A 12,524-nucleotide genomic window follows, 5' to 3' on the forward strand; every position below is an offset into this window, starting at 1 on the left:
GTCCCTGTGCCCTCAGACCCCCCATCCCTGGAGAATTCCCACCCCTCCCGACCCCCTGGTCCCCCCCGCCGCATCCTCCGGTCCCGCCGGAGCCCCGGGCGGGGCGGGACGGCGCCGGGCCCGGCCCCGGGGGCGGGTCGGTGCCGGAGGCCGAGCCCGGAGCCGCCCCGCCCGCAGCCACAGCCCGGGGGTACCGGGAGGTACCGGGGAGTACCGGGGTGTCCCGGGGACGGCGGGGGAACCGCCCAGAGAGCGCCCATGGAGCGGCCCGCGGGCAGGAAGGACCCGGACGGCGATTACGGTACCGAGCATCCCCCGGACCCCTCCCGGGGCTCCCCCGGACCCCTCCCGGGGCTCCCCCGGACCCCTCCCGGGGCTCCCCCGGACCCCTCTGGGGGCTCTGGGCACCGCGCTCCCCGGGGCTGTGACCCCCGCCTGTGGGAATTTTGGGGACCCTCAGGGGTTTGGGGACCCCCCCCGGCCTCAGGCCCCCGGGGTTTAGGGAACGCCCCCTGGTTTTGGGGTTTTAGACCCTTCAGCCTCGGGGATCCCGCTGGTTTTGGGGGCCCTGGGTTTGAGACCACCCCAAGTCTGAGGACAGCCCCGGTTCAGGGACCATCCCCTGGGCCACCCCCGAGGGGCCTCGCCTGTTTTTGGGGCGCTGCTGGGGCGGCTCGGGGCTGTGTCGGGGGGCTCGGGGTCGGGCTGGGGCCGCCGCCCTCCGCCGGGGGTCCCGGGGGTGTCCCCGGTGCCCGCTCCCACAGCGGAGGCAGCGCCGGGACTCCTCCCCGGGGAGCGGCGGGACCCTCGGCGTCCCCCGTTTTCCCGGGGCGGGGGCTCCCCCGGGCCAGCCTTTGTTCCCTGTGCGCAGCCCTGACATCACCGGCGGCCTATGGGCGCCGGGATCCCGCCGGTGATTTATTTACCGAATGGAACCGGGGCGGGGATGGAACCGGCGTCACCGGGCGGGCGGGGGGAGCGGCACCGCCCGCCTGCCCGTTCCCCGCTGTAACCGGGCATTTCCCGCCCGGAACCGGACACTTCCCGCCCGTCCGCAACCTTTGGACCGGGGTTAGCGGGGTCGGACCGCGCCCCGGTGATTCCCGGTACCGGCGCTCCTCCGTTTCCCCCGGTAACCCCGGGACCGGGTTCCCCCGGTGTCAGAGCCCGGTTCCCCCCATCGCCACCCGGAGACGGAGCCGGTTCTGCCCGGTCCCCCCGGTGCCGGTGCCCGCTCCCCCCGGTGTCCCCCGGTGCACCGCGGAGCCGCCGCTCTCCCGGGGCGGGGTTTGGGCCACGTTCGTGCCCCGGAGGGCGGATTTCGGAGGGGCCGTGACGGAGGCGGGGTCGCCTCGGCCCAGCCCAGCCCAGCCCGGCCCGGCGCGGACGGGGACGGGGACGGGAACGGGAGCGGCGGCGGCTCCGGGGGCTCGGGGCGCTGGCCGGGATGGGGGGACACGGGGACAACTACTACGGCAAACACGGTAACGGGCTCGGGGGGATCTTTTCGGGTCCAGGGGCACCTTTGGGGGCTCCCCCGGGGTCGGGGGGCGCCGATCGGGTTCCCGGCGAGTCGGGGGGCGCCGCCCGCTGTGGGTCGGGGGCCCTTTTGGGGGGTCCAGCGCGGTTTGGGGGCACCTTTGGGGGATTTCCTGGGGGTCGGGGCCCCGCGGGTCGGCGCGGGAGGAGTCAAACGGCCGCGGGGAAAGGCGCAAAAACAAACCCCGAAATGGGCGGAAGACGGGGCAGTGAAAAGGGGAAAAGCGAAAGCAAAAGCGGCCGCGCCCCGCACGAGGTGGGGGCCCCGGTTTTGGGGGGCTGAAGGAAGGCGCCGCGGTTTTGGGGGGCTGAAGACGCCGCGGTTTTGGGGCCGCCCTGCCCTCGGCAGCCGCAGAACCGGCCCGGGCGGAGCGGGCGCCGGGACAAACCGGCTCCGGCGGTTCTCTGGGGCGTCACCGCGGCGGGACCGGCGGAGTCCCGGGATCGCTGCTGGTTCTGACCCCCCCGGGCCGCTGTTCAGGGGGGTTTGGAGACCCCCGGAAAGGGCTGCGAAGGGAGCGAGCTCCGGAACCCCCCCAAAATATCCCAAAGCTGCCGTGACACCCCCAAAAACGACCTTTCCCTGTCGCGGGGCTGCTGTGACCCCCCGAAATCCGCCCTAAACCCCGGGCCGCTCCCACGCTGGCTCCGTTCCCACCCTAAAAATAAAGCGGCGGCGCCGGGGAGGCCGCGGCGGGGCCGGGGCTCGGCGGGACCCCCGGTGACCCCCCCGCGCCCCGGTACCGCCGCTCCGGCCCCGCGGCCCCTCGGCGCTTCCGTGGAATTTCGTGTCCCTGGTGTTCCCGTGGGATTCCGGGTCCCGCTGGCCACTCCTCGGGGACATTTTTGGGGCAGAGCCACCTGCGGGAATGAGATTTCCGAGGGGGTCGTTGTTCCCAAGGCCGGGAAGTGGATCCGGAGATGTTTTTCCTCCTCGTTTCGCTCATCCTGAGGAATTTTTTTGGGTTTTCTGGAAGCGTTTGGGTCGCTGGGCTCCGGTCACTGAGTGCTGCGGGGCAGAGGAGGAGGAGGAGTGCCTTCCTCCCGCCCCAGCCATTCCCCATTCCCGTTCCTCTTCCTCTCCGCAGGAACACCACAGAAATATGACCCGACGTTCAAAGGGCCCATCTATGACAGGTGAGCAGAGACCCCGGTGTCCCCAAACCCAGGGTCCCCAAACCCAGGACCCCAAACCCAGGACCCCAGATCCGGGGTCCCCAAACCCAGGGTCCCCAACCCTGCTGTCCCCCCGGCAGGGGCTGCACGGACATCGTCTGCTGCGTCCTGCTGGTGGTGGCCATCGTGGGCTACGTGGTGGTCGGCGTCGTGGGTACGTCCTGGGGGCTTGGGGGGGGCTCTGTGGGCTGCAGAGGGGGGTCACCACACTGTCCCCTTCCTGTGCCCCCCAGCCTGGACCCACGGGGACCCCCGGAAGGTGATCCACCCCACGGACAGCCGCGGGCAGTTCTGCGGGCAGCAGGGGACCCCCAACGAGTGAGTGCCGGGCGTGCCGCTGGAGAGACCCCGAATCCCTCGGGGAGCTTTCCCCCAAACCGGGCGGTTTTTCTGGTTTGTTTTGCAGGAAAAAACCTTTCCTTTTTTACTTTGACATCGTCAAGTGCGCCAGCCCGCTGGTGCTGCTGGAATTCCAGTGCCCCACCACACAGGTAGGGCCTGGCCCCTCGGTGTTCCCGGCATCTGGGGTCCCCAAATCCGGGGTTCCCAAATCCCTAGTCCCCAAATCCGGGCCTGCAGCTCCTCCATGTCACCCTCCCGTGCAGATCTGTGTCAGCAAATGCCCGGACAGGTACATGACGTACCTGACTGCCCAGGGGAACCCCACCTCGCTGGACTATTATCGGAATTTCTGCACCTCTGAGTTCGGGAGCTCACGGAAGGTGGGTTTTGGGGTCGGGGTTTCCGTGCTGTGGGGTGATTCCTGCCCGGAGTGCTGACGTCCTGCCCTTTGTCCCCATCCAGGCTCCCCTGGAGGTGCTGAAGGACAGGGAGTGTCCGGCCATGCTCATTCCCAGCACCCCACGTACGTGAGCAATTAACAAGCAGCTCATTAACAATTCGCTGGCTCCTCTCAGAGGTTTTCCTGGAGGCTGTTTGGGGTCCCGTGGGGGGATTGGGACCCCCGTTTTCCCAGCTGAGCCGCCCCCTCTGTCCCGGCAGTGGCACGGAGATGCTTCCCAGCCATCCAGGCCAAGAATGGCGTCATCATGGTGGGCAACGAGACCACCTACGACGACGGGCAGGGGCACCGCAGGAACGTCACTGAGCTGCTGGAGGGGGCCAAGTGAGTCCCGGGACTGATGCCCCTAATTAAAGGCTGCTTTGTTAGCTCTGCTTCGCCCCTTTGAGGCATCAGGTGCTTGCCAGAAATCCTGCGCCAAATCCTGCGCCAAAATCCCGTGTTGGGATTTGGGGGGCGGCAGAAGAGGCACAGTCCAACAGCTGCAGGGAATTGGCTGTGCGGAATTGTGGAATTCTCTTGGTTTTGGGATTCTCCCCCCGGCTCCTGCTCCATCGGTGTTTCCCGTTCCCCTGCAGGAAAGCCAATGTGGTGCTGGAGGCCCGGCAGCTGGCCATGAAAATCTTTGAGGATTACACGGTGTCCTGGTACTGGATCATCATGTGAGCACAACTCAGGGGTTCCTGAATTTTTAAATTCCTAATTTTACAAGAATTACAATTCTTGCAAGAATTACAATTCTTGCCCCGGCTTTTCTGCAATTTCCATTGCACAAAGCACGAGCAGGGACATCACTGCTGTCTGTCCCCGCTGTGGTTGTCACGTTTTGGGGGCGCTGGGGCCCGGTGGGAGGGTACTGACGCCTGGGTGCCTTCCTCCCGCAGAGGCCTCGTCATCGCCATGGTGGCCAGCCTCATCTTCATCGTCCTCCTGCGCTTCCTGGCCGGGATCATGGTCTGGGTGATGATCGTGATGCTGATCCTGGTGCTGGGATATGGTGAGCAGGGGGCTGTGAGCCTCTCCCTGGTTTTTTCCTGTTCCCCTTTCCCTGTTCCCAGTGGGATTTGCCCTGTGGAAGTTCACACTCCGTGTCCTTCCAGGCGTCTCCTCGCCGGCTCTGCCTTTACTGTGCAAATTGGAGAATTTTCTGCTGTTTTCCGCAGGGATCTTCCACTGTTACATGGAATATGCCAAGCTGAAAGGGGAAGCGGGGTCAGACGTGTCCCTGACAGACCTGGGCTTCCAGACCGACCTCCGTGTCTACCTCCACCTGCGGCAGACCTGGCTGGCCTTCCGTGAGTGTCCGTCCTCCTCTGGATGCCTCCCAGGACAGAGGGGCACAGCGGGTTTTGGGGCTTTGCTGGGTGCCCAGCCACGGGGCGGTGCTGGACATTCCCAGGAGGAGTTTTTGGGGGTTCCCTGGGGAAGGTGAAGGTGGGCCTCACGCTGGCCCGGGGCTTCTTTTCCTCTCCTAGTGATCATCCTCTGCGTGCTGGAGCTGGTGATCGTGCTGCTGCTCATCTTCCTGCGCAAGAGGATCCTCATCGCCATCGCCCTCATCAAGGAGGCCAGCAGGTCTGGCTGTCCCTGTCCCCACGGCCGCTGTCACTCCTTGCTGCAGGCTTTAACTGGGGTTTTACTGGGGTTTACGGGGTTTAACCGGGGTTTAATCATCCTCTCGCAGGGCCGTCGGTCACGTCATGTCGTCTCTGCTGTTCCCCTTGTGCACCTTCTTCCTGCTGTGCCTCTGCATCGCCTACTGGGCCAGCACTGCCGTGTATCCTTTCCTCTTCCTCTTCCCTGTGTCCCTGTCCCCAGAAGTCCAAGGTCTCCCCAAGCATGGAACAGGATCAGCTTGCGGATCCACCTTAAATCTCTGAGGTTTATCCCAAAACAAACCCTGGGGTGGAAGAGCAGCACTGAGAGCTTGGGGAGGGCGGAGTGGAGCCTGGTTTGGAATTAGGGTTGGGTTTGGATTTAGAGTTTGGATTTAGGGTTGGGTTTGGAAAACAGCCTCTCCTTAACGGCGACCCGCAGCTTCCTGTCCACCTCCAACGAGGCCGTTTACAAGGTGTTCAATGAGTCCACGTGCCCGTTCTCTGGGCAGACCTGCAAGCCCGAGGTGAGCACCTGGGGAAACTCAGAACCTGGCACAGGTGAGACCACGGGGGTCACTCTGGGTTGACCACAGGTGCTGTCTCCTGTGTCCTCCCCAGACCTTCAACACCAGCAACGTCACCAAGCTGTGCCCCGACGCCCAGTGCCTCTTCGCCTTCTACGGCGGCGAGACCGCCTACCACAAGTACCTCATCGTGCTGCAGTTCTTCAACGTCTTCATGTTCTTCTGGCTGGCCAACTTCATCATCGCCCTGGGCCAGGTGACGCTGGCAGGCGCCTTTGCCTCCTATTACTGGGCCTTCAAGAAGCCTGATGACATGCCGGCCTTCCCGCTCTTCTCCGCCTTCGGCCGCGCGCTCCGGTGCGTCCGGCCCCGTGGGGGTGGCCGGGGGGCTCGGGGGGTTGTGCCTTTATAACCACGGGGGTCTGTCCCCAGGTACCACACCGGCTCGCTGGCCTTCGGCTCACTGGTGCTGGCCGTCGTGCAGGTCATCAGGGTCACCCTGGAGTACCTGGACCACCGGCTGAAAGGTGGGGTGGGCATGGGGAGATGGTGGGGTTGGGATGGGAATGGGGAAATGGGTGGGGTTGGGCTGTGGTGGGATGAACTGCAAGGCGCCTTCCAGCCCAAAATTCCATGGTTTTGTGAGGTGTTTGCCGGGGGGAAGCAGCCAGGTGATGTGCTGTGGCTGAAGGTTCAGCCAAGGAATTCCATACAAGGGTTCATTGGAAATGAACAGCGAGTAGGGAGGTGGGAAGAGCAGTCTGGGCCTCACACTGGGCACCCAGGGGCAGAGAACAGGGCTTGGGTGCGGGAGCTGTGGCAGCAGGGTCTCACCAGGGACCTTCGGGTGGCTGCTGGGAGATCTGACTCCTCTGGCTTTGGTGCTGACCCCTCTCCCTGCGCCCTCCAGCCGCCGAGAACAAGTTTGCCAAGTTCCTCCTGAGCTGCCTCAAGTGCTGCTTCTGGTGCCTGGAAAAATTCATCAAGTTCCTCAACAGGAATGCCTACATCATGGTGAGAGTCACCCAAACCCAATGCCCTTGAAGGGCTGGGGCTGCCGAGGAGGAGATTTCCCTGGGAATTGTGTCCCCAGTGCTGCGGGAACACGGAGCTTTGTGATGTTTTCTGGCTGTTTTGGCTGGAGAACCTTGACCTCAGCCACATCCCGTGGGCTTTGGGGAGGACTCTGTGCGCATGGGGGTATTCAGCTCTGGGTCTCCACCATGCCTGACCCGGCAGTGGAGGAGGAAGCACTTCCAGGGTGGGATTTGCACCCTCCCCTGAGTGGTGGACTGAGTGCAGCCCCGTTTCTCTCTCTCCTCTGCCCGGTTTTTCCACCCCAGATCGCCATTTATGGCACCAACTTCTGCACCTCGGCCCGGAACGCGTTCTTCCTGCTGATGAGGAACATCATCAGGTGAGGTCTGGGGGAATCACCCCACGGCGTTTGTCACACGTGCCTTGGCTGCTTCTGTCGGAGCTCAGGGCGGGGAGCAGATGCGGAGGCTCATCCCTCTCCTGTCTCCAGGGTGGCTGTGTTAGATAAAGTCACGGATTTCCTCTTCTTCCTCGGGAAGCTCCTCATTGTGGGAAGCGTGGGTAAGTGCTGGAAGTTTCCCCCTGGGGCATCCAGCTGCCGTCACCGGTTGTGCTGTCCCAAAAGCTCTGCTCCAGCCACCCCTCCCGTGCAGCTGCTCCTTTCCATCCCGTGTTCCATCTCGCTTTCCCAGGAGTCCTCGCCTTCTTCTTCTTCACCCAGCGGATAAAGCTGGTCCAGGACACGGCGCCGCCGCTGAATTACTACTGGGTGCCGATTCTGGTGAGCTGCCCTCTCATTTTGGGGTGACTTCAGGAGGAGAGCACAGAGATGCCCCACACCAACCCCTCCCCACAGCCGGGTCCTCAAGGGCCTCCTTTGTTGGAGGTGTTTTCCTGGCCACTGGTGCAATGAGCCCTTTGTTGGTGGCTCTGGCGCAGCGCCCGCCCCGCTGCCCACTTTGGCTTCCACCCAGCGCTGGCTGAGGCCTTTTGTCCCCACTCGGGGCTGCTGCAAACAGTCCTGCCCTGTTCACTTCTCCTCCTTCCCCCTGGGGAATGTGGGATTCAGCACTTTCCTCCTGCTGCTGCTGCTCTGGGGGTTTTCTGCTGGCCGTGGCATCAGCGTCTGGTGTCTCTTGCAGACGGTGATCGTGGGCTCCTACCTCATCGCCCACGGGTTCTTCAGCGTGTACGGCATGTGCGTGGACACCCTCTTCCTCTGCTTCTGTGAGTATGGGCACAAACCCCCTCTCCCATCGGGGTGTCCAGTCCGGGCCTTTGCTCCCAGTCCCGGGGTCCCTCTGTGTGGTTTTCTCCTGCTTTTTTTCCTTTCCTGGCTCCTCACCTGCGTTCTCACCTGCTGTCCTTGCAGAGACCCCCAGCCTATCCATGGGCTCCTGCATCTCTCCCTCCATTTGGTGCTTTGGGCTCGGTGGAATTAACCACAACTAACCTCAGATTCCCTTTTTTTTCCCCTGTTTTCCTTTTCTTCCGCCCCTCCTGTGTCTCTGGTCACACGTGCTCTCCGTCCTCCACCTCTGCCCTGTCTCTCCCACTGCTTTTTCTGCTCTTCCCCTTCACGGCTGCTTCTTCCCGGGGCTGGAAAAGGTGAAGATCTGGAGAGAAACGATGGATCTCAGGAGAGGCCTTACTACATGTCCCCTGAGCTCAGCGAGATCCTGCTGAAGGGGCATCTAGAACCTTCCAAAAGCGCCGATAGCCAAGGCTAGCACCCTCGCAGGCCCCCAACCCCAGCAGTGGCTCCAGCTGTGTCCCCTGGAAATCCTTCGAGGGTGGTGGGTGCCGACCCTCAGCTCCTGATGGTGTCCAATCCACCTTCCTGCCCCCAAAAAATTCCATCTTCCTGCATCGAGTGGAGTCGGCTGGGGGAGCTGCCAGTGCCCGGCGAGGAGCGTGGTGCCTGGAGATTGCCGTGGTTTTGATCTTTGTTCCTGAAGGAGTGCTGGTGTGGCTGGCACCAGGGATCCAGCACCGAGGGACAGGGGTCTGTGGGATGGATTCTGCCACCCCAAACTGGGCTCTGGCCGTTGCCTCTGTGTCTGCTTCAGCCAAGAGCAGCAAAACTTTCCTGGCCTTTTCCTCACCTCTTTCCTTGTCCTTTCCTCACCCTTCTCCTTGGCCTTTCCTCACCCTTTTTTCCTTGGCGTTTCCTCACCCTCCTCCTCACCCCGTCTCTATGCAAACCAGAATTTTGAAGGATCTCGGGCGAGGTTGCAGAGCTTCGGCCTCACACCGGGTGCTTTATCCCAGCTTGTCCCTGTCCCGTCCCAGCCGTGGCTCCGGGGCAGGAGCTGTCACCGGAGGCCGGTGGGACTTGGTGGCCGCTGGGGTCGGAGGGTTTCGCTCCAGGCATGGAGGGGTTGGGATTTCTCCTCCAGACCGCCCAGAAATGATGAAGGTTTTTTAAAAAAACGGCTCTTGTGTTTTTGTGGCTCATCCTCAGCCACAGCTCTCAGCCAGATCCTCCCAGGACAAAGCCGCGGTGTCGATGTTCCCATTTCCATCCCAGAAGGATCCAAATCCCTATCAAAACACCCCCTGGGCGCCGCGAGCCCGGGGCTTTGTGGCTTTGTTTGGTTTGGGGTGTTGTTTTTCCACCTCGTTGGCACCTCGAGAACGAGGGGAACCGCTTTGTTTTGTCTCTAGAGCTGCTGGGAAGAGCTGAGGGGTCCCTCCTGCCCTTGGCTCCGTCCAGCTTTTCCCCCCTGAGAAACAAAACACCCAGATTTCCTTTTTGTTCTCAATCGCCTTGAGCCATTCCCGGGTTTGCTGTGGCAGAGGGGAGAAAAAACCAGTCCCACGAAAATCCAGATATTTCGTTTAACCTGGGAATCGCTAGAGGATCCCGGGAGCCTCCATCACACCAGTCCCTGCCGCGGGGCCGGGGGATTTCTTTTTGCAGTGGAGGACCTGGAGCGCAACGACGGCTCGGCGGAGAAGCCTTACTTCATGTCGCAGAACCTGAGGAAGCTGCTCAAAAAGACCAACAAAGGCCAGCCCGAGGCGTAGCCCCGCCCGTCCCACGTGGAATTCTCCTCTCCGGACCTTGGACCACCCACTCCCCTCCTCCCGGCAGCGCGGGGGAGTCGGTAAAAAATGCGGATTGTTGACGACTCGGCCTTAAATCCTTGCGGCGGTGTCGATGACGAGCTTGTCACCGCTAACGAGGCGCAAGGCCCCGTGCCAGCGCTGCTCCCGGGGCAGAAATCCCAATTCCCGGGGGGTCAGCGAGAGTCCGGAGTGAGCTGAATTGTGTTTGGTCCCGCTTTGATCCCTTCCGTGCTCGGCCTTTCCTCGCACCCGGGGAGATGTGAGCGGGTCTGGGCGCAGAGGTTCAGGTTCCTCCTGGGGTGTTCTCCTTGTGTCCCCTCCGAATATTGAATTCCCGTTGTTCATTCCTGCCCCGGAGAGCTGGGGCGGGCTGGAATCACTTCCCGTCCCTTGCTGCCCTTTGTCGACACCCGAGGGCCCTGTTTTGGGCCCTAATTAATGAATTATTTCATGAATAAGCTAATCAGTGCTTTTGTAGCCACTGCAGGGTGGAGGGGAACGAGGGGGCCACGAGGAGAATTTGGGGCTTGAGGCTCTGTGTAGTTCTTGCACTCCTCGAGGATCTGCAGCTTCTCCTCCCCAGAATCTGCATCTGGTCTCCCAAAATTGTCAGTTTGGAGCAAACCCTTCCCCAGGTCCCCAAAGGCTTCACCTGCATCAGGGTTTTGAGGCAGCCCCCCCCAGAGCATGGGGAGGGGGCGCGGAGGGTTTTGGGTTCATTCCGGGGCATTTCAGCAAAGCCAGTGGCCGCCGACGCCTCCCGCCAGGAGGGGAAAAAGGGAAATTTTTTTTATCTGAAAAGGTGTCAATTAACTCTAAAATGTAACTAAGTAACTCAAACCTGAAATGTAACAGAATTAACCCTCAGACCCGGGGCAGCCGCAGGAGCAGAGCCGCCGCCGGCAATTGGGAGTTTTTTTGAGGGGGTCATTAGTTAAAAAAGGACTTAGAGAAAGGCTCTGAGGCTTTGGGGGACAATTCCCAGCTCCCAGAGGCTGGGGGGCTCCCACCTTCCCCTCTCATTTGGCCCTAGGAATTGGTGGAGAGGGATCTTTTGGCTGCTTTTTATCCCAGTTCCCTTCCACCTTTGGGTTTTGTATCGTCCAGGGGACGTTCCCATGGAATTATCCAATGGCTTTGAGGGCTTGTGTATATTTGCTTTCCAGGATATTTTTAGTTATGGTTATTTGGAGCTTTTCCAGTGAATTTTTGGGGGCAGGTTTTGTTTTCTCTTGACGCTGCCAGGCAGAGCTTCCCTAGCTGGCATCAAACCCTGTAATTTCCCTAATTTTTTATTTTTAAATCCCTATATTTTCCCTTTTCCCCCTCGTTTTTCAGTGCAGCTGATCAGTGGGCAGAGGAGTGGAAGGGAAAATTGAAGCCAAAAAAATGAAGGAAAAGGTAAAACCAGAAAGCTGAAGAGAAAGACAGAAAGATGAAGGGAAAGGTGAAAGCAAAGTTTAAAAAGTAACAGTAAAGCTCAACAGAAAAGGTTTAATGAAGCTAAAAAGAGGCAAATCCTCTGTGTTTGGCTTAAGTGTGAATAATTCAGGGATTAATGACCAGACCTTGTTCCACTTACTTCCATTCTCAGCACCTCCAACGTGTGTCCTGCAGCTCCTGATGCTGGTTCTGGATTAATTCAGTTTTTCCACTCCCTGTGCAGGTTTCGGGGTGGTTTTGGTTTTATTTCTGCTCAGACTGTTTGTGCTGGGGGTGAATTCCCTCTCACTCCTCGATTTGCGGCTGTTTTTCCTCCTAAATCCTGACCCTTTGGGTGTGGGAACGCTGCGGGGAGCAGCCAAGGAGGGGCAGGAACTGGGTTTATTTGCTTAAAAAGGTAAAAACCAGCAGGAATTTGGAAGGCTGGGAGGAAAAGTGGTGAAGGAGAGAAGAAATTTGGGAAAACGTGTACTGGGGAGGCCGGGCTGGCTCGGCTGCCTCCCAGCAACACAGGATTTGAAGGGAATTAAGGATTTTTTTATTCCCAATAAGCCCGTGTGGCTTTTTAGAGGTGAAAACTGACTGTGATTGGGAGCAGTGAGGGAAATATTCTGGTAAATTAGGGTTTTGGTTTTTTTTTTTTTTCTGGGAAAACTCAGAGTGAGGGCAGCTGTCCGGGGAGATTCAGTATCTGGAAAAGCTTCACTCCAAGACTGGGTTCCTTCCCCCAGGCAAAGCTCCGTGTTCAAGGCATTAAATGACAGAATTTTGGAATAACAGCGCTTTATCCCCCTGTCTAGAAATGTGGCTTCTGTCCGTACAAATGATATTGTTTTGCGGGCAAAGGAAACAACCCTTAAAGAGTGCTAAAAACCCCGCAGGGCTGAGGTTTTACACGAAATTGCTCGTTTTTCATGTGTTTTTTTTTTTTTTTTTTGAGGCATTAACGGTGCTGTGACGCCCCGGAGTCTCTGTGCTGGTTCCTTCAGCGTCACAACCAACAATAAAAAAGTGCCTGTTTGGACCTTGTTCTGTCGTGTCCTTCCCTGTGACACCAATTCCACCGTGTTTCACCCAAAAACGGCCCTTTCAGCATTTGTTCACCTGTTTTCAAAGTCAGGGGTCACTGGTTTTGGGGGAGTTTTGGCTGAATCTGAGTAATTTTCCAACAATCTCTGAGCCATAGAATCTCTGAGAGGAGATTTTAAGGAGCAAAGTGCTCGTTTGGTCACCTATTTAATGTTATTTCCCTGGTCCTCAAAGGCAGAAGGTGTTTTTGTGGCCAAATGCCTCCAAAAGGCATCTTTGAGGTTGTTCCCCTCAAAAATTCAA

General features: G+C 59.9%; 1 protein-coding gene across 3 annotated transcripts; it reads left to right on the forward strand.

Annotated features, from left to right (window-relative positions):
• The first annotated feature begins 258 nt into the window (after nt 1-258).
• Nucleotides 259-12,216, forward strand: SLC44A2 (solute carrier family 44 member 2 (CTL2 blood group)). Of its 3 annotated transcripts, none has more exons than XM_066340415.1 (22): nt 259-301; nt 2,628-2,676; nt 2,796-2,869; nt 2,949-3,033; nt 3,122-3,206; nt 3,321-3,437; nt 3,520-3,580; nt 3,718-3,841; nt 4,096-4,179; nt 4,402-4,514; nt 4,681-4,812; nt 4,993-5,092; nt 5,202-5,294; nt 5,555-5,639; nt 5,734-5,996; nt 6,072-6,166; nt 6,550-6,653; nt 6,983-7,056; nt 7,168-7,238; nt 7,370-7,458; nt 7,820-7,904; nt 8,286-9,592. In XM_066340415.1, the coding sequence occupies exons 1-22, from the start codon at nt 259-261 to the stop codon at nt 8,405-8,407; spliced, it is 2,148 nt and encodes a 715-aa protein (XP_066196512.1). In that variant the 3' UTR covers nt 8,408-9,592. The 3 variants fall into 3 exon arrangements, with proteins under 3 accessions (XP_066196512.1, XP_066196513.1, XP_066196514.1); XM_066340416.1 differs by lacking the exon at nt 259-301 and adding an exon at nt 1,045-1,484; XM_066340417.1 differs by lacking the exons at nt 259-301; nt 8,286-9,592 and adding exons at nt 1,050-1,484; nt 9,601-12,216.
• The last annotated feature ends 308 nt before the right edge of the window (nt 12,217-12,524 follow it).

The sequence above is a fragment of the Sylvia atricapilla genome, unplaced genomic scaffold (assembly GCF_009819655.1).
Source record: "Sylvia atricapilla isolate bSylAtr1 unplaced genomic scaffold, bSylAtr1.pri scaffold_81_arrow_ctg1, whole genome shotgun sequence".
Lineage (NCBI taxonomy): Eukaryota > Metazoa > Chordata > Aves > Passeriformes > Sylviidae > Sylvia > Sylvia atricapilla.